Source organism: Chelonia mydas, chromosome 5 (assembly GCF_015237465.2).
Source record: "Chelonia mydas isolate rCheMyd1 chromosome 5, rCheMyd1.pri.v2, whole genome shotgun sequence".
NCBI lineage: Eukaryota > Metazoa > Chordata > Testudines > Cheloniidae > Chelonia > Chelonia mydas.
This window is the reverse complement of record NC_051245.2, coordinates 128,161,030-128,185,372: the sequence shown is the minus strand read 5'-3', so window position 1 is coordinate 128,185,372 and position 24,343 is coordinate 128,161,030. Positions and strand designations below refer to the sequence as shown.

At 45.3% G+C, this 24,343-nt stretch overlaps 1 protein-coding gene across 7 annotated transcripts in view; it reads left to right on the top strand.

Annotated features, from left to right (window-relative positions):
- Positions 1-24,343, top strand: part of NRG1 (neuregulin 1) — a 720,225-nt gene that overhangs the window by 527,176 nt on the left and 168,706 nt on the right. For all 7 annotated transcript variants that reach the window (XM_043546676.1, XM_043546671.1, XM_037902308.2 and 4 more), the window contains 2 exons: positions 5,855-6,032; positions 15,605-15,729. In XM_043546676.1, coding sequence (XP_043402611.1) covers positions 5,855-6,032; positions 15,605-15,729 — 303 coding nt within the window. The remainder of the gene's footprint in view (positions 1-5,854; positions 6,033-15,604; positions 15,730-24,343) is intronic.

The following is a 24,343-nucleotide window of genomic DNA, read 5'->3' as shown; positions in this document are numbered from 1 at the left end:
GGAAGGAGGCACTAATCCAAGTTCAAAGAGCAGCTCCACTTTTCTAGGTAAACATCTATGCCGGTTGGGTGACATGCCACATATTCGAGTTGAAAATTTCACCAAAAAATAAACCAAGCTGTTTAATGAGAGCTCTTGAGACTGCAGGGTGGCAGCACTGCTTTGAAAGTTTCAGCTGAAATGCTAGTGGTGGTGCATCTACAGCTCAAACTTTTGCAGAAATGTCCTTGTGGCTTCACTAAGAAGCATGGCATTCGGAGAGTCTTAGTTGTACTTGTCGCGTGCGTATCTCCTGTTTACAGTGCCAAGGTTGGGCGGGCTGACTTCTGTTGGTTTCTTGGTTTTGGTACCTATACTGCTAGACAGCTCAGGTCTAATAACTACTTACTGGTTTGCCTGTTTCCTTTTTGTTCGTCTTTGCAAATGACAGTGCACAGTAATATTAAGTCACAGAATCTGAAACATATAGGGCCAGATTTTCCAAAGAGCTCAGTGCCTATGTAGTAATTTCTGTACTCTGGAGGGTTTGGCAACACAGGATTATGTCCTGTCATCACTCTCAGTGTTTGGTTGTGTAGAGAATCTGCATGGAGCCTCAATACCTTGAAATGGAGTGGCCAGCTTTTAAAAAGTGCCCAGCCCCCTGCACCTCCCTTTGGGCATTGTAGGAGCACTTTGGAAAATCTGGTCTGGAGTTTATAAACTGGAGTTGGTTGTAATCTTGTCAGCAAGGTGGATGTGGCGCAGAGGAGATTTGGGAAGTAGATGTATTCTGTCTTAAGTGACAGGTTTCAGAGTAGCAACCGTGTTAGTCTGTATCCGCAAAAAGAAAAGGAGGACTTGTGGCACCTTAGAGACTAACAAATTTATTTGAGCTTAAGCTTTCGTGAGCTACAGCTCACTTCATCGAATGCATCCGATGAAGTGAGCTGTAGCTCACGAAAGCTTAAGCTCAAATAAATTTGTTAGTCTCTAAGGTGCCACAAGTCCTCTTTTTCTTTTTGACTTAAGTGACTGTCTCTCTTTCCTTGAGCATAAGTTATTTTGTATTATGTGTATTATTGAATTGCCTGGGAACCCGAATCATGAACCCCATTTGCAAGGTCCTGTACAAACACAGAACAAAAAAACCATGCACCATGTCCTAAGTTGCTCACAATGTAAGACAAGAGACAACAGATGGATACAGACAGGGGAGTACAAGGAAACAATGAGACAATATTGGTCAGCATGGTAAGCACACCAGCAGCCCGAAGAACCCATAGAGGTTACTCCTGTGGCTTCCATTTATTAACATAACTGTCAATCACAATTTTTCACACCAAATAATACACATGTGTGATGGCAAGCGTGTCTAATACGTTCCTGTGTTCACCCTCTTAAAAGGTTTTGTACTCTTCTAGAAAGACTCCATGGAATTTCAGCTGCAAGTGTGCTGCTGCGGGATGATATTTTGCAGGTTTGCTGTTTAATTTGTTCAGTGTGTTGAGGCTCCATGCAGATTAACTAAACAATCAAACATTGAAGGTGATGAGAACTCAATGCTCCCAAACTCTCCGAAGTCCAGTAATGACAGATTACCTCAGGTTTTATATGATCAACATGGCTTTGCAGAGTAAATGTAGAAAAGTTTGTTCCTTGTCCTTAATATTATACACTGAGTCTTTCAAAAGTAACAGCGCCCCCAGAGAGAAAAATTAACAAAAAACCCAATAGTCAGTCCGCGTTAATAAGCGAAGGTTTAACATCTCGTGTTCTGCTGCCTGCTAAATTTTCCCCGAGCCCATTAGCAGTGCTGGGTCTTTTGCTGACACAAGGCCTTTTGGCTCTACTTGTCGAGACTTCTCACAGTGTTTTCTCTCTCTCATCATGATATCCTGTGTTGCTTTTGGGGGGCGGGGGAGGCACGAAGTTTGTCATGTCAGTGGAGGTCTGCAGATGGTAGAGAGTGATCCTTAGTGGGGAGTGTGGAAGGCTCAGGGTTAAATATGGATGCCTTTCTGTGTGTCTAATTTAATGTTTAAAACATGAGACCCCCTAGTATTTCAATGAGTTCCTCAGCCAAAGAATGCTTGTAAAGTATACCCCAGTGCACCTTAATATGGGCGTTGCTTCGCTGGGGATTTTCCCATTGTTACTTTTAAACGTTTCTCTCTTTTTTTTTTAATGTGTGGCCTTGTCATTTTTCTACTGGTGTCATGTGTACAACCACTTCTGTTGCGATACTGAAATCCCTGGAAGAGCTCTGTCCAAAGTTTGATCCGCCTTAACTATTGGAGGGCTATACTTCTCAGTGTTAAATATGTATGTGTACAAATCATTCTGCCACCAACAATTGTTTAATAGGCACTATTTTGTATTACCGACAGAAAAGGTTTAAGGACTTGGGCTCACGTGCTCTAGCCCTGTAACAGCAAACTTCATCCTTACCATTTGGCAAATGTTTGCTGGTCACATCCGTGATGCTGGTTGGCATACACAGGAACAAATGAAGCACAGTCATGCTGGCATGAACTCCCTAGAGATAAAGCCAGGGAAGTAATCAGTGCTTACCGAATGGAAATGGGCCAAAACTAACAGAGAAATAAATAATATTTTCAAGCTTTTAAGGGGCTATTAAAGCAATGGACAGTAAAAGATAAGCATTAAAGATACTAGTATCTCTAAAAGTCACTTTCCTTCCAAACCAGTGCATGTCCCACAGAGACTGCACCAAAAGCAGTGATAGGTCTGGAGAGAAGGACAGCTGCAGTTATAATCTGTGTAGCTGCATTTCTACTAAATGTCAAAGTGTAAAGCGTTCTATGCTGTAATTTATCAGTAAGTTCATTGTCATGTACCTGACAGGTATGTGGTTAACTTTGCAAAAGCATGGATGAAGGGAAACACAAACAAACATACTGGAAATGAAAAAAGACACTCCTTTTTCCGTCATATCTGTGTGCAAATCGTACCGCTTTCTGTGGAGGGCCTGTAGACAATGAGTGACCATGAATTAGTTGCATCTACTTTTATGTTTCCTGGTAACTCCTGAGTTATGGGAAGAGTGGAGCTGTAAGCGTGCGGGACTCACCCCTGCGGCGCCTCCTGCTGGTGTCCTGGGAATTAGCTCTACTTCCAGCCTTGGAGCGCCCTCTGCAAGCCGGTGTCCCGCTTACGCCGGGCCCCCATGTCCCTCCCAAACCCGGTGCCCCTTGTATGCCGGGATGCTGCCCCCTGGCAGTAACCCCTCACTTGCAGGGTCTCCCCTCCCCAGGGAACCCCCAGCCCCTACCCCTCCCTCGCCTCAGTCGTAGGCTCCTGCCAGTCACCAGCTAGCCCCGCGCCCTGCGGCAGACTGCAGGATGAGCCACTCATCCCAGGCAAGGTTGGGTTTGGACCTGCTGCCACTGTCCAACCTTGGGCTGTCCCCTGCCACCCCAGTACCGGTTGGGCCTAATACTAGGTCGCAGCCTGGGGCTTTCCTGGCTGGAGCTCCCCAGGCCCTTCCCCAGCCCTGCTCCAATCCAGGTACTCTGCTTAGGTCCCTGCAGCCAGGTCCCTCCCTCTCAGAGCTAGAGAGAGTCTCCTGAGCTACAGCCCAGCAGCCCCTTCATAGGGCCAGCCGAGTCTGTCTGGGGCATGGCCACAGCTGAGGCTGCCTCCCGATCAGCCCAGCCTAAGGCTCCCAGCCCCGGCCCTCTCCCAGGGCTGGCTTTTAACCCCTTTGGGCCGGGAGCAGGTGACCATCCCGCTACAGGAGCATATTCGTTTAACACTGTTTTCCATTGACAGCTCTGATGGGAAAAAGTTCTGCAAGCCATTTTGTGCAGAAACTGTTGAATTAAAATAAGATCCAAAACATTAGCTCTTATTTCTTACTGAGCTTGACAGTTCAACCAATACAAAAACCTGGGACCCTATAGTTGATGTTGCTCCCCTGCTTAATATAACCCTTATACGGACTATATAACAGGGACATGTTTTATGAGTATTCAGATAACTGGTTAAGGAAGGTTATGTAAATATTTTTACCTTTTGCGGCTCACCTGCTCCATTATTGACAATATTGATGTGCAAATTTCACCTTCCCCATTTCACAGACAACCTGATCTCTGATCCACAAAACTCAATGGCACGTTTGTCAGCATGCATGTCACTAATGGAGCTGGTGAAAAATGCTGATGATTTTTGTGGGAGATTGTAAAATTATTATTATTTTTCAAAAATGTTCCCAAAAACAATTCAGTTCTTCCATAACCTGGGCTTTTTTGTTTGTTTTAAACCACTTTTTTTGGAGGATAGGGGGAAATTCAGTGTTCAGAAACTAAAAAGGCAGAAGAATTATTCCATTGACTTAATGCTGTCTACCCTGGGGGTTCGGTTGGTTTAATGGCATTGCTCAGGGGTGTGGATTTTTCACATCCCTGAGTGACGTAGCTGGGTCAACTTAACATTTTAGTGTAGACCTGACCTGGGACTCTGGAATTCAGTCCCACTCCCTCAATCCAATATGGCCCTAATCTGCTGATCCCCAAGGTATGCTTCAAAGCCTGCCTCTTTTCTATGGCCTTGGGAAAGAAGGGGCTAGTTTAGGTTGAGCTCAGTGTAATGTGGGTTGGAATTATCGTCCGGAGTGAGTGTCTTCTCCCCGCGGTGGTTTGGGAAGCTGCTATGCTTATATTTGTTCTTTAAGCTGTCTGTCATATCAGAGGTACCTGGAGCCTTTGGATAGGCAGTGTCTGATAGCCAAATAAATAACATGTTTTACACTATTTATTCTATTGCCTTCAGTATGGCCCATGGAGTTGATGGGTATGCGATTAAAAAACCCGTGGCACTGAGCCTCAGAGCCCAGGACAGCTGACTCTGGCTCGCAGGGCTCTGGCTGTGGGAGTATATCAAACTGCAGTGTAGATGTCTGGGCTTGGGCTGAAGCCTGGAGTTCGGGACCTCGCGACAGGGGTGGGTCTCAGAGCCCGGGCTCCAGCCTGAGCTCAAATGTCTACATTGCAATTTTACAACCCTGCAGCCCAACCCCCAACGAACCCAAGTCAGCTGACCAAGGCCAGTCACGGCCATGCCACTGGTCTTTTATTGCAGTGTAGACATACCCAAACCAGGGCTCTGACTCAGGTTTGGTGTGTGGATGGAAGGGAAGCTTGGGCTCTGTCAGTTTGACTTGGGTCAGCAAGCACTCAGGACCCAAGTCCTAGGTCCCTGTTAGGGGAGTGGGTCAGAGCCTAAATCTTGCGTGACTCAGATTCAAGCCCTATCATTTTGCAGTGTGGATGCAGCTCAAGCCACAGATTGGAGACAGAAGGTCTGCATAGAGCAGTATGGACATATTAGCATCTCTTTGAGACACGGGTCCAGTAACTGTAAGCCCAGGTTTACAATGCAGTATGGACGCTCAGGCACAGGCTTGGAAACACCAAGCCCGGGTCCCACAGATCTGGGCTCAGTGTACAATGTAGACATACCCTACAGGTCCCAGCATGAAGTCTTGCTTCAAGAGGCCTGGCCTGCCACATAGATCGTTACTCAACTGCAGATCCCAGTATTCATTGGCTGCATCTCTGTATTGACTATAGGAGCATCATTTTAGTTCTGCATAGGTTGTAATGTCTTGTGTCTGGGAAGTCAAAGAAGTCTTGTTTCCTTCCAGGGTAAACACACCAATATAACCAATTCATATCTTCTCTTTTTCATATATTTTAAGTATAATTCATTCAAATGAGAGATTTTTTGGTTTAGAAATCATTTAGTCTGGTTCTGTCTGTAAATGTTCTGGCTTGCCTAGGTCTACTTCAATTAGCATGGTTTTCTCTTTTGAAAGCAGCCTAATCACCAGTGCTTTCTTTTCTCTCTTTAGCTGTGCCTCCCAAATTGAAGGAGCTGAAAAACCAGGAGTCCGCTGTGGGTCAGAAGCTAGTGCTCAGGTGTGAAGCCAATTCCGAATACCCTGCTCTCAGATTCAAATGGCTAAAGAATGGAAAAGAAATAACCAAAAAAAACAAACCGGAAAATGTCAAGATCTCCAAAAAACAAAAGTAAGTACAGTGATACATCTTGCAAGCTGGGCTCGGGGGAGAAAGTGGAATTATTCACCCAAGCACACGGAGTATTAATGATCTCAGCATTCACAACTGAGTGCTGTGAAATAAGGAAAGAGAATTAATGGAAATAGGTTATCTCTTTATTTTCACTAGGACTTATATATTGTTGTCAGGTAATAACAAAAATGGAATATCTCATAACGAATACTCTATTTTTTATTCCAATTGTTGTTTTTTATAGTAAAGTGCAGACATTTTTTTAAACTGGTAAATCTTGGGTGCAGGCCATTGATAAAATCTCATGTTTGTTGTTGAAGTCCCAGATTGTTTGAAACTATCAAAAGGAATAACGTTGAGTCTTGCATTGGAAGTTGCTAAGTGTCTCCCGTGTGGTTCTGAGAGGCTTCAATTACCACTGGCTTTACCGGGGCACTCCAAACTAGAGCTGTGTGGCTAATAGATTTTTTCGGTTTCTTGTGAATTCTGAAAAATCAAAAGAAAAATGAATTTTGGATCGATCCAAAAATGAAAAGTTTTGGTATTTTTGTCCAATTGAAAAGTCAAAAAGAATTGTTTTGGGTCGAACAAAAAGTTTAGTTCAACCGAAAATGAAACACTTCATTTAGATATCAAGATTTTTTTAATATTCTATAAATTTTAAAAATAAAATGTAAGGACATTTCTAAACAGAAAGTCATTTGGAATAAAAAGAATAGATCAGATCATTTCATTTAAAAAAGGTCAACATGGACTGTTTTGATTTTTTTCATATTTTTTTTAGTTCACCTGAAACAATTTGCCAGAATGGACAGAAATTTGCAAAATGTTTCAGTTGACCCAAATCTGCATTTTCACTGAAAAAAAAAGTTTTGATCAAAAAAACGTTACGGCGCTCCAGTGAGAACCTTACAAGATTGGGCACTCCTCTGAGAGCTGTCAGAAATTCATGCTCCTGATGGAGGAAAATGTCCTTACTAGGTGGCTGATGAAGCATGTGCAGGAAGAATCTGGAGCAATGTTTCTGTGTAAAAGGCAGTCAAAGAGAGAGAGAGAAGTTAAGTAATACCTTATTCTCTCATCTATGGAGGAGGGTTTGACATTCTATTCCCACAAGAATGTTTTGGTTTCAAAGAGCTGGTTTGCACCTTGTCCCTCTTACATAGAAGGGTGTATTAAAGGTACAGTAGAACCTCAGAGTTACGAACGCCTCGGGAATGCAGGTTGTTCATAACTCTGCGATCTTTGTAACTCTGAACAAAATGTTATGGTTGTTCTTTCAAAAGTTTGCAACTGAACTTTGACTTAACACAGCTTTGAAACTTTACTATGCAGAAGAAAAAACTCTACTTTCCCTTTATTTTTTTAGTAGTTTACATTTAAAACAGTACTATACTGTGTTTGCTTTGAGGGGGAGTTCCAGTTCCAAATGAGGTGTGTGATTGACTGGTCAGTTTGTAATTCTGGTGTTCATAACTCTGAGGTCCTACTGTGTGCATTTAAGACACTTGGGGCCCAATCCTGCACTCCTTGCTCAGGCTAAAGTGCTATTAACTTTACAGGATCAGATCTGAAGACACACTTTTCTGTAGAACAAATCACAACTGGTTTTGGTGTTTTGCTCTAAGGTGGGGGATTTTGTTGCATTTTCCTCTGAGGGGGTGAACACTTATTGTTGTGTGTCAAATCCTCCACCCAAATAGCAGCACTTAACCTTTTTGTGTTACACCAAGCATATCTGTTCTCGCTATCAAATGAATGAGACTGAAAAGATACATTCTCTCCTCTCTTCCCCGGCATTGTCCTTGCAGTGCACTGCAGTATAGTCAGTGACAGAGGAAGCAGGAAGGGAGTCAGCTAGAGTAGCCACCCCTTGAGTCTGTCTGACTGTGACATAAAGAATTTTTGAAGTTTCTTGGCATGATAAAGAAAGGGCCCTTGCCCTCCGTACTTTGCACCTGTGAAGTCCTGGTAAGTGGAACTGTTCCAGGTGATAAATAGCCCAGTGAATCCTGATCTAGACCTATTTGCAGAGTCAAGTGTTTCTTGCAGTGTAGTAATTTCAGTCTGTATTGTGGAGAAACCTGACCCTTGGCTGCCTATATGTGACAAATGCCATTTTTTCTTCTGTTTTGGCCAATGTTGTTCACCCTACATTATTTGATGTGCTTGAGGAGCTTTGTTGTATGCCCATTGGAGAACATTGGACTAATGACTCTCTTAACTCATCAAATTTTGCAGGGAGATGTTGAGACCATTAGTGGAGGAGAGTATCAATGCTACCTTTTAGAAAGGGTGTAGAAGCAAAATCTCATAAAGAAGCAATTGTTAGGCCTTGACCCAAGAAACTGTATCTGGATTCTGAGGAACTTGATCTCTGACCCTGTCACAGAGGATTTATTGGGAAGGACTAATGAGGCAACTCTGGTAATTGATTTCCCTGACACGCCCCCACAGTCTGCTTTTAGGCTAGGATACGGTACAGAGACTTACTTAGTTGGTCTGTTTGGCTACTGACCTTCTGGAAGTGGAAGCAAATCAAGTGCCTGTGCTGATTCTTTCAGATCTATCAGCTGCCTTCAGTACCACTGCCCACAAGATATTTGGGGATATGCCTGTGGAAACTGGCAGAGAAAGCTGAAATTGCTCAAGTGGCTCTGTGCTTTTACCGAAAAGGTGATGAAGTTGTGACAAACTGCACAGGTGTTGTCTGTGAGGGTATATCTACCCTGCAATTAAAAACCCACGTGGCTGACCCATGCCAGCTGGCTGTGGCTAAGGGGCTGTTTAATTGCCCTGTAGTCATTCCAACTCCAGCTGGAATCCAGGTTCTAGGACCCTGTGAGGTGGGAGGGTCCCAGACCTCGGGCTGCAGCCCAAGCCAGAACGTCTACACAGCAATTAAACAGCCCCTTAGCTTGAGCCCTGCAAGCCCAAGTCAGCTAGTACAGGCCAGCCCCAGGTGTCTAATTGCAATGTAGACATACCCTGAGAGTCCTCACAGGTTAGCACTGACAGCTCCTCTGCCCTGACATCACTCCCATACTCTGTACCACAGGAGTCCGTTTGTCTGCCTTCCCGGTCCATATGTAGGTGAGGTGCTGTGAGTGAAGAGTGTCTAGCTGAGATTCGGAGATAGTCGCCTGCGGTGTGTCCCCAACTGAAGGAATTTGTCATTCAGTATTGTAACTTGGGGAGAGAGTGGGGTTTTGTTATTGCTTTGGCTGCTACCACTCCAGGCCTGCGAAGAGATATGTATTGTTTTGGTGGAAGATCATGAACATAGCCCTTGGCTCAGTTGAAGTTCATGTTTAGATTATATTGTACACATACATAGGACAGGAACATATTATAAAGCTAAATAAATAAGTGGAAAAATAATACAGTGCAGGTGAATGCAGTAAAGATCAGAATTATATTATGTACAAATTGGATTAATGAAGGAGCACAAGAAATCTCCCATACCAAGCTAAATGAATTTAAATGGTTAATATTTCTCTATTTTTAGTGTTTTTATGATACAAGATAATTGAGCAGGCAAATATTTCTTATTCTTGGGCTGCTATATTGTTATATGGACAGTCAGTTTTAATATGGAATTTTTATAATAATGATCTATAGAAAGGTGTAGAGAGTCATCTGAGCTGACTAGAATTAATATTTATTTTACAGACAAATGGCTACTTAAAGAGTGAGTTATATTGTGCTGCAGAAGAAACACACTAGCATCATCAGGATTCAAGGCAGCCTAATGTTATTGGCTTCACCAATCCAGACAGTTCAGAAGAACAGTTTATACATATTAATAAAATCCCATTAAGGTTGAAAGTAGTGTCCAACCATCAAAAGTGACTTTTGTTAATTTCAGATTTTACACACCAACTCTTTGCTCATTGTGTGGCTGCATAATAGAAAGCGCAAAGTCATTTCAAGAAAGAAACTTTTTTTTTAATTCTAACAAATTAGATGTAAAATTTTAGACAAAATGTAAAAATATCTGATAGGCAAAATAAGTGGCCAACTACTGAAACAGAAATGGAGTAGCTTTGCAGCTTCCTTTAAAATGACAGGGACAGTATGACCAACAGACACCAGAACCAACAGATTTTGGTGTGGAGGAGATGAAATTGCTGACTGTTATTTACTGGTGCAATATCCTGATGCATATTGTTAGCTAATGACATCTGCAGAAGTGTCACAGATGCAGTATTTCCTTGGCCTATTAGCTTGCTTGAATGGGTTTATGATCTAATGCTGTTCACCTTGGGATAATCACAGGTAAATCCCATATTGACATTTTGAACTCATTTTTTCATCTACAATGGACTTCAGGAATACCCCTGATATGAGTGGTCTCTGTCCAAGCCTGCTTGAAAGCCAGTGGGCTGGCTGATACAAAAGACTAAACATTTCCTTTGTATCAGTCGACATACCAGGTAATGCCATTCAGAGAAGTCTGGCACCAGTCCATGTCTTCTCACCTGTTAGTAAAATATTCACTCAGTTGCCCACTTCTAATGGCAACATTTCAGTTCTTCGTCTTCTTTCTGTGCATTTCAAATCTTTCTGGCACCTGTGTCTAAATAATTTGCGCTTGTTGTTTCACCTGGCTGTTGATATTAGAAATGAAACCACTCATGAAATGCTGCATGCAAATGCACCAGCAGTTTGGGCTGCCATATCAGCTTCATTTGAATATTTGCTTACAGATAGCTATTTTGGATGACAGACAGAGAAAGTGTCATAGACCGGGACGTAGGCAGTTAGACCTAGTGGCTAGAACGGTGGTGGTCAGGTTTAGTGGACAGAGCCGGAGTCAAGCCAAGGGTCAGAGCCTGAGTAGCTGGGACAGTACATAGAAGCACAGACCTGGAACAAGGCAGGAGGACAGGGACAGGACAGGAAGGCAGCTTCGAGACCCTCAGTCTATGACACTGAGCACTCCTATAGTCTGGGCTTTGATGCATTCTTGGTGGGGTTTTCTTCCTTCTATGCATGCATATAAGCCCAGGATTTTTTGGCTGCTTCTTCATTTAAAGTGATTAATGAGTTTGGGTGTGCATGCAGTTATTTGAATTGTAGCATTAGCTAACAATAAGTGCCTATAATACCACTGTTGCTATGAATATTCAATTTCTTTCTCAGATTTGGAACCACTGCTATGGATTTTGCACCTAGGAAAAATAACAAAATGCCAGGCTTGTTAGACTTCCACAACTAATTTGACTAATTTGACTAATTTGACTCCTAACTTCCTTTTTCTATTCTAAAATTAAAAGTTTAGACCTCACTGTTTTTTCTAAGTTAACGTAATGACCTGTGCAGAGCAGAGGGTTTGTTCCTCTGCTACAAGTGCCACATAGATGGCTCTCATGGATCTTGATACGTGAGATAGAGAGAGGAAAGTAGACCCCTCAATGTGAACTGAAATGTGGTAGGAGTCCAAAATACGAGAGACTGTTGAAACTGTGCTTTTAATTATTGTGGACACGATACGCCTGAATGTTGGTCTTGCACAAGACTGTAAACTAAATATGCAGTACCTTGAATCATAGAATATCACAGTTGGAAGAGACCTCAGGAGGTCATCTAGTCCAACCCCCTGCTCAAAGCAGGACCAGTCCCCAGTTTTTCCCCCAGATCCCACATGGCCTCCTCAAGGATTGAACTCACAACGCTGGGTTTAGCAGGCCACTGCTCAAACCACAGAGCTATCCCTCCCCCTTGCATTCTCCAGTTATCAGAATTTTATCCCCATTTCATGGGATAAGAGGGAAGGTCCTCTCATGGATCAGCAACTGCTTTAAAAGACAGGAAATAAAGGGTAGGAATAAATGGTCAGCTTTCAGAATGGAGAGAGATAAATAGTGATGTCCCCCAGAGATCTGAACTAGGACCAGTCCTATTCAACAATTCATAAATGATCTGGAAAAAGAGGTAAGCAGCGAGGTGTCAAAATTTGCAGACAATACAAAATTACTCAAGACAATTAAGTCCAAAGCTGACTGTGGGGACTCACAAAACTGGGTGATTGGGCAACAAATGGCCGATGAAACTCTACGTTGATGAATGCAAAGTCATGCACATCGGAAAACATAAGCGAACTTATACATACAAAATTATGGGGTATGAATTAGCTGTTACCACAGAAGAAAGAGATCTTGGAGTCATGGATAGTTCTCTGAAAACATCCACTCAATATGCAGCAGCAGCCAAAAAAGCAAATATTTGGAAAGGGATAGATAATAAGACAGAAAATGTAATACCACAATGTAAATCCGTGGTATGCCCCACCTTGAATACTGAATGCAGTTCTGATTGCCCCATCTCAAAAAAGATCTATTAGAATTGGAAAAGGTACAGAGAAGGGCAACAAAAATGATTAAGAGTTTGGAACAGCTTCCATATGAGAAGAGATTAAAAAGACTGGGACTTTTCAGCTTGGAAAAGAGACGACTAAGGAGGGGATATGATAGAAGTCTGTAAAATCATGAATGGTGTGAAGGAAGTGAATTAATAAGGAAGTGTTCTTTACTCCTTCACATGACATAAAACCAGGGGTAACCCAATGAAATTAATATGCAACAGGTTTAAACCAACCAACATAATGCACAGTCAAGCAGGGCCGGATTTAGGGCAGGTGACCCAGGCAACCAGGTGGGCACCGGGCTTGGGGTGCTGTTTTTGTTGTTAGCGACAAAAGGTCAAATAGGATGTTTGAAGTAACGTTTCAAGTATTCCGTATGTGGATTCATTTTTCACTAACCACCTAGAATGTTCTGGATCTTTATAGGATCTCATAAGGTATTCAAACATTTAACAAATGGAGGGGGAGCGCCAAAGATGTTCCTCGCTTGCTGAGCCATTTGGTCGAGACCGGCCCTGCAGTCAACTTGTGGAACTCGTTGCCAGGGGATGTTGTGAAGGCCAAAACTATAACCGGGTTCAAAAAACTAACTAGATAAGTTCATGGAGGATAGGTCTGTTAGCTGTTAGCCTAGATGGTCAGGGGTGCAATCCTATGCTCTGGGTGTCTCTAGCCCCTGACTGCCAGAAGCTGGGAGTGGACAACAGGGGATGGACCACTCGATTGCCTATTCTGTTCATTACCTCTGAAGCACCTGGCATTGGCCACTGTTGGAAAATAGGACACTGGGCTAGATGGACCATTGGTCTGACCCAGTATGGCTGTTCTTATGTTCTTACATATTCTTATCCCACATCATCCACAAGCAGTTAGCATCATGCCACCCGAACTCCAGCCAAGAAGGTGGATCAATGAATACAATTCCATGGATTGGCTCCACAATGTTAGCGGGCCCCCTCTCAGCCTATCAGTGGGGTGATGTTGCATCCTGAGTTAGCCGGCCTAGGCTCTGCCAGCCTCTGGTTTGCTCTACTGGCCTACTCCTTCTTCCAGTGGTGCTGGAACATTTTTAGTAGTGGGGATGCTGAAAGCCAGCCCCCTTAACCCTGTCCACCTCCCCCTGCCCCTGGGGCTGGAGCAGGGCTGTGTCTCCAGAAGTGGGGGGACCTGGACAGGGGTAAGGGGGCCGAGGCCACAGCTGGGGGTGGGCTTGGGGCCAGGAATGGAGCCCCGGATTGGGGGTGGCGGTCGGGACCCCACGTGCAGGGCCAAGAGCAGAGCCTTGGCTGTGGGACCATGCGCGGGGCCCTGGGTGTGGAGCCCTGGGAGCGTGGAGCCTTGCGTGGGGCCTTGGGCATGGGGCCAGCGGCTGGGGAGCATGGCCGGCGGCCGGGGCTGCAGGAGCAGAGCCCCGGGTGTGGGGTCGGAAGTGGGGTAGGCCCCAGGAGAGGAGGCCTGGGAGCAGGGGGTGAGGCTGGTGGCCGGGACCCGAGCCCCAGGTGAGGTGAGGGGTTGTGGAGTGGAGGGCTGGGAACAGGGCATAGGCGTGGGAAGCACCCCCAGATTTAATGCATGGAGCCAGCGGCTGGGGACTGGGGCACAAGGCTGGTGGCCCCCATAAAACCTGGGGTGCTACAGCACCCTACTTCCCGCGCCTATGCCGCCTTCTCCCTCTGATAATGGCCTGCGGGTCTACAGCCCCCTGTCTCCCCAATGGCTTGAGTCTACAGCTCCCCTCCCCCAGCATCTGTTCTGACTCATCTCCTCCGCAGTTGTGCCTTCATGTGAAAACAGGAAACCTTAAGCTACTTTGCAACAACTGCTCCATACTGTTGCAGGACCAATAGGCACAAGGAAGAGATGAGAAGGGGCACTGGCTGGCTCTGGGGATTGGTAGTAGGGTAGATAGGGCCTTTTACCTCTAGGTTGCCACCTCCAATTTGAATCCAGCCCAGCCCATCCGTTCCTGATCATCATTTCAGTTCGATGAGTGCTTGGCACCCTGTGTGCAGAGAGCTAAGAGTCTCAGGCTGTGGCCATGCGCCAAGCATTGCAGTGGCCCAGCTGCAGTGCTGCAGCTATATTGCTGTAGTATACGCACTTGCCACAGCGAAAGAAGGGTTTTTTCCATCGCTGTAGTAGTCAAACCCTTGATTCTTCCGTCCACCTACCAGTGTCTACAGCAGGGCTTAGGCTGGCTTAAAGACTTCTCTCAAGGGTGTGAATGTTTCACACCCCCTGAGCAATGTCGCCCTGTTGACCTACAGTTGAGGTGTCGAACAGGCCTTAGTTCTGCTAGGAGTTCACAAGTGTCCACAATAGAACAACCACCCCTTCATGTAGCCTCAAATTCCTACCATATTGGCACTCTCAGCAGCGAGATCAAAGAGTGAATTACCCTCTCCTCCTTAGAGATGGTCTGCCCCGGGCAGGGCTAAACCAGATTGGCCTGGCAGCGTGAGGAAGCCTATGTCTAAACCGCTTGTGCTGTACCTGTTCTGTGGCCCTACAGAGAGCTGAGAATGACAGGTCCAGGTAATGGAATTACTGAGGTTACTTGTGGTCAGGGCCCTGCTGAGAGACACTAGAATGTGCTCCTACCAAATAAATGGGCAGGCAGGAGTTCTGCATTTTAAAATCTAATCTTAAAACCTTGGAGACTGATTAAATTACATCTCCTTGCCAGGAACAAAATGTAGCCTCATGCAGATTAACTGCTGTCCACAATTTTTTGTTTGCGCTGGACAGTGATTTCCTAGTGGGGTTTCAAAGGTTGCTTAAAGAGCTTCTTGCTATCTCATGGTTATTTATTCAGATGCTAGAAACTACACTACTTGCACAGAACTCTGCTACTCGCAGCATGAACCCCAATGACAGGAGAATCTATCTATATTTTGTACAGGCACCCATCTCCGTGGTGTCGGAGTACCTCCTTGTCCAGTTTCTTGAAGGGAGAAGGCTGGTTTTTGTAGATTTCCCTTAATAACAAAGAGAACTGTCAAGCAGAAAAGTATAAACAAACAAATGTATTTATTTCAGCTCTTTCATGTGCCTATTCTGCAGAGTTCTCCAAACTCTGGTTGGGGTAAACTGGTGTAGTCAGAGGATGGAAGATGAATTTCTTCATTGGATAAATGCATTAGCTGCTTGTCATGATTATTACTCCGATAAAAGATGTAACGTGTTTCTCCTGATTCCACAGGAAGTACTCGGAACTTCACATTTCGAAAGCATCGCTGGCAGACGCTGGGGAATACACATGCAAAGTGAGCAACAAACTAGGGAATGACAGCACCAAAGCCAGCATCACCATCACGGACACCAATGGTAAGACATGGCTATTTGTTTAACTGAGGTTTAAAAGTTCTTGCATTAAAAGAGCCATCCGGCCAAAAGGGTCTGTAGGTGAATGAGAACCTTGCAAGCATTGCAAGAGGTGTGTCCCCACTAGACCACAATGGAAGCAAAATAGAGATGAAAACACGTGAGTCTATTGTGGTGTAAATAAAATAAATTTAAAAACATTAGGCCTGATGTAGGTACAACCTATTTAGATTAAATTGGTCCTCCTTATGCAAACAAGCGGAGTCAGCATTACAATAGCATCCTGAAGTTTCCACAGAGATTGACACCCCATTGTGCTAGGCGCTGTACAAACACATAGTGAGACTCAGCCCCAGCACCAAAGACCTTATAATCTAAACAGACACGACCGACAAAGGGTGTAAGAAAGAGGGTAATACTGTTTCCATTATACAAAAGAGTAACTGAGGAATGTAGAGATTAAGTCTGTGGCAGCGCAGGCAATTGAACCCAGATCTCCTGAGTCCCAGTCCAGTGCCTTTCCTCAAAACCAGCCCACATCTCTAGGTAATATTCGTATGGCTACGGAATGTGACCATCTCTCTTTTCACATATGTCGATAGTTGTCCTGATAGCTGGCACATGAGAGAAATGTTTTCATGCAGGCTATGTGATCAACATATGAAGTCATTCACAGACATAAGCCTGTCTCATATACTGTCATTTAGACTTGTGATTTGAGGAATGGAGGGTCTGAGCAAGCAGAGCTCTCAAGCTTATTCAAAGTCATTTGAAGCTACAAAATTATATTTTTCAAGGCTTCTTTCTGTTTCACTGATAGGAATTGTGACATATGCTTCTAGCAAAATTTAGTTTGTATCACTGTATATAAACCTTTCTGGTTATGACCAGTTGGCAGGTATATGCTTAAACTCTGTTTCTTGGACTTGTTGTTGAGTAATTAAAACGTATTAACAGTTGAAATTCAAGTAGGAGGCCTGTGGGGGTGGGGGGGATCATACACCTGATTAGATCAATACAGCAACTAAAAGATAACTTTTGTCTCTTAATGTGATGGAATTTGAAGACATCATTACAATGCAATGCACGTTTGTTGCACACTGTGCCCTGAACTAGGAGGTAGGTACCATGCTAATTGGAAAATGAAACTATAATCTTTATTTGTCATCAGTGTAAGTCTTTGGGCTTTTTTGTTAGTGTATGGTTGTGCAATGACTCTTAGTGTGGGTGTATAGAATAGAATAGAATAGAATATCTCAAATACTCCTGAACTTAAGGAAAGTTTGGTCCTGATCTAAACTTTGCAGCTGGCCCTTGTCTCTCTAAAGAGGCTGAACCCTAGATCTAAACTAAATCTGATAAGCCGATATCAAACACCAGTCCATACTGTGTAGTAATACTCAATTTGATAAATAAATTCAGCATACATATGTGATGGCCTCACTGACACTGCCCATCTCAGCTGGTTCTACTAGCAAACCAAACCTCTGAGCAGCTGCTATTGTTGGCGGAATTTTCCATCCAAAATTCAGGGCAGCATGGGTAACATCTGGTGACTACAAAAGCACTGGTTCCCCACTGTCTCAGAGAGCTGTATCCATTCACCAGATTCTGACACCCACTGTACCAGTGACCTTCTCACCCCTTGTTCCTCTGCTGCCAGTGACCTCTTCCCCTTTCGACCTTAATGATAGATTTGGGATCCAACCTCTGTCATGAGGCCTGAAGTGTAGACATTATGTGGCTCCCATTCACATGTGTGGTCTGTAACTTGCCATAATAATAAAAACTCATTCAGCTCTTCTGTATCAGCTTCCACTTCCATCTCACAGTCACTGAAGGAGCCTGGAAACAGCCAGGTGCTATGGCTGGCTGAGGTCTGGAGCAGTCCAAGTGCTGTTGTGGAATGTTAGCACATGTAGAGTTGAATGGAAGCCAAGCGCAGTGGTGCAGTAGAGAGGTGGGATCCCAAGTTCATCCCTGGTTGTGGGGGTTACCACCTGATGGCAGGATGGCGAGCCAGGTATAAGTGACAAAGTCTCGGTTTGCTTGTGCTGGCACATGTATCAGTGGCTGAGAACCATTGCTTTTAACATCCATTTAATTAAAGAAAGTGATCACTGCTAGAATTTGTGTGTTTATACAGTCGCAGTGTCGTAACCCCATATTCTCTTCATTACATTCTAAATGCAATAATAAAGAATAGTCATATGTATGTAGTAGTATTAATTATTTGAGTTCTGGTAGCACCTAGAGGCTCCAGTCCTGTTGTGCTAGTTGCTGTACAAACATAAATTAGGTGGAGGTGGTAGCAGCCCCTATAGTTAATGTTCTGCACTTTCCGTTATAAGATCCTGTTTTCAGTGCTGTCTAACATTATCAGACTTCCCTTGTTTGGGCTGAAATTTGTCACGTGTCTGATCTGGGTTGAATTTATGTATTTATTTGTTTAAATTTCAGCTAAAATGGTTCAGATGTTTCTGGGAATGAGATTATATTAAAAGATTGTGACATTCCCCAGGGTACAATCTGGACTGTTGAACAGCTGTGACCCCTCAGTTCTGGAGTGTCTTTTACACTGCTTTGCTGTGAGAGCAACCACTCCTGGTCTGCTCACACCCACCCTCCAGCATGTAAATTACTCCCAGCTATACTGTATGAGTGGTACGGGCAGCCACTCTTGAATTATACTGCAGGACAACAGCAGCAAATTCCTAGTCCCAGACTGTCCCCCAGAAATGTGCGTCTTGCACTGCCAAGCCCTCTCCTGGACAGCACAAGCTCACATAAAGGCCATCATTTTATTAATAGAAAATGATATGCACAAATCCTGTTATCTCAAATGGAGTTTCCCAAACACTTCAGTCCAAGCACATACTGGTTTAGATAAAACAATAAAACAAGTTTATTAACTATGGAAGGATAGATTTTAAGTGATTATAAGTAATGAGGCATAAAAATCAGAGTTGGTTACAAGAAAATAAAAGTGAAACGCTACTGCAGGGGTCAGCAACCTTTCAGAAGTGGTGTGCCGAGTCTTCATTTATTCACTTTAATTTAAGGTTTCGCGTGACCGTAATACATTTTAACGTTTTTTAGAAGGTCTCTCTCTATAAGTCCATATATTATATAACTAAACTATTGTCGTATGTAAAGTAAACAAGATTTTCAAAATGTTTAAGAAGCTTCATTTAAAATTAAATTAAAATGCTGATCTTACGCCACCGGCCCACTCAGCCCGCTGCCAGCCTGGGGTTCTGTTCACCTAGGCCGGCAGCAGGCTGAGCGAGGCCTGCGGTGGGGACCCTGGCTGGCAAGGGGCCGGCAGCCAGAACCCCAGACTGGCAGTGGCTCAGCCCGCTGCCGGTCTGGGGTTCCATCCGCTGGCTCCTGCCAGCTAGGGTCCCAGCTGCCGGCCCCTCTCAGCCCACTGCTGGTCTGGGATCCTGGCCCTGCCCACATAGAGTGGGTACCTACCTTCTCCCTGGTTCTAGCCCATTCTCTTCCTCTCTCTCGGCACTGAGCTGAGGGTGGGAGTGCACTGAGCACAGGGCTGGGGGCGAAGGAGCAGGCTGGGGGTTGGCTTCTTCTGGTAGGGTCTGGCCAGGAGCTAGAATGAGGGAGGGGGCCCAGGGTTGGGGCAGGAGGTTTGGGTGTGGAGTGCTTACCTGGGCAGCTCCCATTTGGTGCAAGGGATGCAGGTGGGAATGTGGCGGGGGGGGTGCAGGAGCTCCCATTTGGTGCTCAGGGTGGGGGTGGGAATGTGGGGGTGCAAGAGTCAGGGCATGGGGTCTGGGGAGTGCAGGAGTCAGGGCAGGGGGCTGCGGGTGTGTGAGGAGGGTGCAGGAGTCAGGGCAGGGGGCTGGGGCCATGTGAGGGGGGTGCAGGAGTCAGGGCATGGGGTGTGGGGGGGCTGGGTATGTGTGGGGGGTGCTGGAGTCAGGGCTGGGGTCGTGGGGGAGTGCAGGGGTCAGGGCAGAGGGCTGGGAATGTGGGGGGTGCAGGGGTCAGGGCAGGGGGCTGGGGGATGTGAGGGGGGGGGGTAGGGGTCAGGGCAGAGGGCTGGGAGTGTGGGCTAGGGTCATGGGGGTGCTCCCAGCCCCCTGCCCAGAGCAGCTCACAGCAGGGGGCTGGAGGGGATCTGCCCTGATTCCACCCCCCTTCCCCAAGACCCCGTCCCCACCTCTTCTCCGCCTCCTCCCCGGAGCAACGAGCTTGCTGCGGCTCCACTTCTCCCCCTCCCTCGTAAGGGCCATCAGCTGATGGGCAGCAGGGAGGGAGAGGAGGAGGGGCAGGAACCCAGCATGCCGGGGGAAGAGGCGGGGGAGGGGGAGCTCGCCTGCCCTGCAGCAGCAGCCGGCAGGACCAAGCTTCTTCATCCTGCCCCCGCTAGGGGGTGGGTGGAGAAGAGCAGGCCAGGGCGGGCAGGATTTTGAATGGCTCGCTGCTGCCTGCCGGGGTCCCGGCCTGGGTTCGGCAGCGGGCTGAGTGGGGCGGGTGGCTGGAACCCAGCAGGCAGCAGCGGGCCATTAAAAATCGGCTTGCGTGCCGTCTTTGGCACGTGTGCCATAGGTTGCCAACCCCTGGTCTAATGTAAAAGATAAAACTCCAAGCAGGATTCTTTATAGGAACCCCAGAACTTCCACCCCTTCTCAGCAGCTGGGAATTGCTCCTGGACAGTAAGTCCTCCTACCTATTGTAGTGTCACCTGGTTAGGTGAAGCCTTTTGGTTGTGGAATGTGTTCTGAGGCCCCTTCTGGGAATACATGTGCTCATTTTGCAGGGACTGCACTAACTGGTGAGTGTTTAGGAGTAGCTTTTATCTGGAAAACTTTCCCATATCTATCAGACATGGGTCCCCACTGCTGGCATGCATGCTTTTCAGTCCATTTATTTCCTTATTTAAAGGCTTAAAATATCCTTCTCCAAAGCACCAAGGCATGCATACAAATCCATCTGAAAACACATTCAGAAATCCTAATGGTTGACGCAACTGCCGTGTACTTTTGTCATCTCTAAGATAATTAATTACTGTAATGCACTCCTAACTGAGCGTCCCTTGAAATTAATCTGGAGCTTGAAGTGTATGGCTGTTTGCTTCCTTCATGAGACAGGAGTGAATGAATCAAAGCCCACCTTCCATGATCTGTTGAAGCATCTCACCATGAGTCCATGCCCAGTAGATAAGGCTGGGTGGGTCATGTCTGCTCTTCATTCCCAGGTTCACTCAGCAACAAGATGGTGTATGTCTTGTTCACTTGTGGAACTCCATTCCCAAGGAGATCCATCAGAAGTCTCTCACTGGCTGCTATTTGAGTGTTTCAGAAGCCCTTTTTGTTCTAGTCAGCTACTTTTAATTGATCTTGGGTCTACTCATCGTGTTTTAACAACTGTTTTTTGTTTTCCCTATTCTCCTTCCAAGTCCGAAGTAGTCCCCTTGTGTTGGGAATGCGGGCCTGAAAACTATCAGGTTTGCCCTAATGCTGCGGGTTTTTTTTCTTCCTGCCAGGCTATGCGCTGTATTTGGCTGGACAGATCTTCTCATAGAAATTGTTAGGAGATGAAAGGAACTTGAATTTCTCACGTAGAGTGCCTTATTAATAGATTTTTTTTAATTTAAAAAATACAACTAAAATCAAATTATAAGAATATTCTAAAAATTACAATTTCTAGTTTCTAGCAGTCTTAATGGTATGCGGCAGTTCTTCTGTCCTCTTTTCATTTATAATGAGTGTAACTTGCCCACGGGGTACAAACTGCTTTCTTATTTGGCCTCCTTCCTTTTCACATTTGCTTCCCTAAGAAGGACTGTAACTGAGGTCAGAAAAGATGCACAAAACTCTTTTGGAGATCTATAAATTGAGAGCACTGGGATTTGGGTGCATTGTGCTAATTGCTTTTCACATACTAATTTGTCACTTTTCCTATGCAAAGGGGTTCTTGCAGCACACTTTTTACTTACTTTTAAGGATCATTTTAACTGTACTAAATGAGCATTGATACAGTAATATAAACTAAGGCCAGAGTTTTCAAATGTGTCTTCCAAAAGTATGTAGACACCGAAGGAAGTAACTGTATTTTCAAAGGTACTGAACACCCTGCATTGATTTCAACTTTACGCATCCCGGTTTGGAAATGGTGATGTACAGCCACCATTTCGTTAATGCGTGGACTTCTTTACAGTGTAACACAATAGTGTTGGTACTATAACACCATTCAGCATGTCAAATGGAGACAGTTAAGAATTCAGGATTTCTCATGCCACCATAGGCTGGTCCATGGAATCCACTATCCTGCCTCTGGAGGTAGCCAATGTCTGATGCTTAAGAGGAAGGCAAATAAAATCATAAATGAAACCCAGCCCTACAAACATTAAATCCTATAATGCACCTGGCCAACTGTGCAATGCATTTCATGAAAGAAAAATCCCTTTGTGGCCCTATATTGATCAGTCTGAGGTTTGATTAGAGCAAGAGACCAGACTACCCCTCTCTTGTGTGTTTGACGAGGCCAGGCTAGAAATTGTGGGCCAGATTCTCAGCTGGTGTAAATCAGCATCGCTCCATTGCAGCCAGTGGAATCCAGCTGAGGATCTGGACGTAGTTGCATTTGTTTTAATGGTGCAATTTGAGTAGGAAGAACAATGTCACCACTTCAGCACCCCTCAAGAATGGATGAGGAGGGAAGGAGCTATGAACATAGCTGTGCAGGGGGAAAAGATGTGTGTGGGCAACTTCCATTCCTTTGGACAGCTTTCAGTGATTAAAAGATTAAATGACAGCAGCAACCACTGAGATCAGATCAGGCAGAAATATCCCTAGGAGTCTGGATTAGGAGCAGAGCTCTCGCAAGCACCAGGAAGCATGACCTCAAAGGAGCCATGAGAAACACAGGGGTATCTGAGTAGCAGCCGTGTTAGTCTGTATCCGCAAAAAGAAAAGGAGGACTTGTGGCACCTTAGAGACTAACCAATTTATTTGAGCATAAGCTTTTGTGAGCTACATCACATCCGATGAAGTGAGCTGTAGCTCACGAAAGCTTATGCTCAAATAAATTTGTTAGTCTCTAAGGTGCCACAAGTACTCCTTTTCTTTTTACAGGGGTATCTGTTCTGTTCGGAACTTTCTGCAGGAATCTGTGTCACATAAAAATGACCAATCTATCAATTCCAAGGAGCTAGAGGGGAAACCCATAGGGATAACTAGCTCAGCTTTTCAATGATAAATAAATAACATGAAGATATGAATGGACAGATCATCCTTTTGGTATGTCAGCAACATAACCCTAATTAATCATTTGAAATAAAATGTTTAATAACAATCTTGCTTGGTACTCTACAGGAGCTACATGAAAGCCAACACTTGGAAAGTGAATGAAACATGCTAAAAGCAATTCCTCCATGTCCGATTATATTTTCATACATACACTATATCACTAAACATAAATGGGTATCTCACCAAACTCCTCCATAGACTGCACACTCTCCATAAAACACTGCAGAAAGGGAGCGCAGAGATGTGCCAGTGGCTTCTATATGAGACGAGGGCACCAGGAGTTATCCCTGGCGAAAGGCACTCTCTGTTCTTAACATGATTAGGATCCCTTCCTGGAGCTTTGGATCATCACAATCTCTCTGCCAGGCTCTGGAGGAGGAAACTCCCTCTACTCCAGCAGGACCCTTTGCCTGTGAGGGAGACGGGGTCTGCCTTTTATTCCAGGGATCCTCCTCTTTCTTGGAGTCCCTGAGGGGACCACTGCTTAGGAGTGGATTTCTCTGCTCCTTGCTTTGCCTTCCTGTCTGTTTCCCCATTTATCTGTGAAGCCCCTCCTCCTCCAGGCATGGCTAGCTGACTGTGCCAGAGGGACCTGGGTTCACAGGGCAGAGCGTTGCTGACCTGGTTTGTGCGGTCATCTGTTTAATGTCAGCTGGATCAGGTATAATCCATTAGTGGTGTCAAATCTGTGCCTCCAGCTCTTTTGAAGGCATGGACACAATGGGTGTCAGCCCACCTTTGGGAATGATTTGAAAGGGTGGCATGTCAGGTCAGCCTCCAGCAAGTGGACCATTCAGCTGAGTTCACATAGCACTCGTTGTGCGAGCACAGCTGTTTCTCAGCAATCCCGGCACAGCTTTCATGGATGAGAACAATGGATCAGAGTGAGGACGCAGCAGGCAGTTTGTGCTGATGAGCGCTTCCTGGTCTTTGCCTTCTCCTCAGTCACCAGCCAGGGAGAGAGCGCAGACTGGGTCTGGCTGGGGGGACCGGGACAGTGGGAGTGAGGTGCCACAGAGAACTCCTTCCATGTTACCTCAAAAAAAACCAACATTTCACTTGCCTCTCCCTCTGCAGTTTTTGCCTAGGGAAGTGGAGGAGCAACAGGCAAATGTTTCCATTTTCAGAGAAGAGTTTGTGTCTTTTGTTTAAGCCCTGACAGTGCCGCGCCCCTCACAGACCTTAGATGTGCCCCAAGAGGAAGGGGATATGTGCATAGGTGCTGGAACTAGGGGTGCTTCCCCACCCCCTGGCTCGGATTGGTTTCCATCATATACAGGGTTTACAGTTTGTTTCAATAGCTCTGAGCACTCCCACTACAGAAATTGTTGCAGAACCCCTGA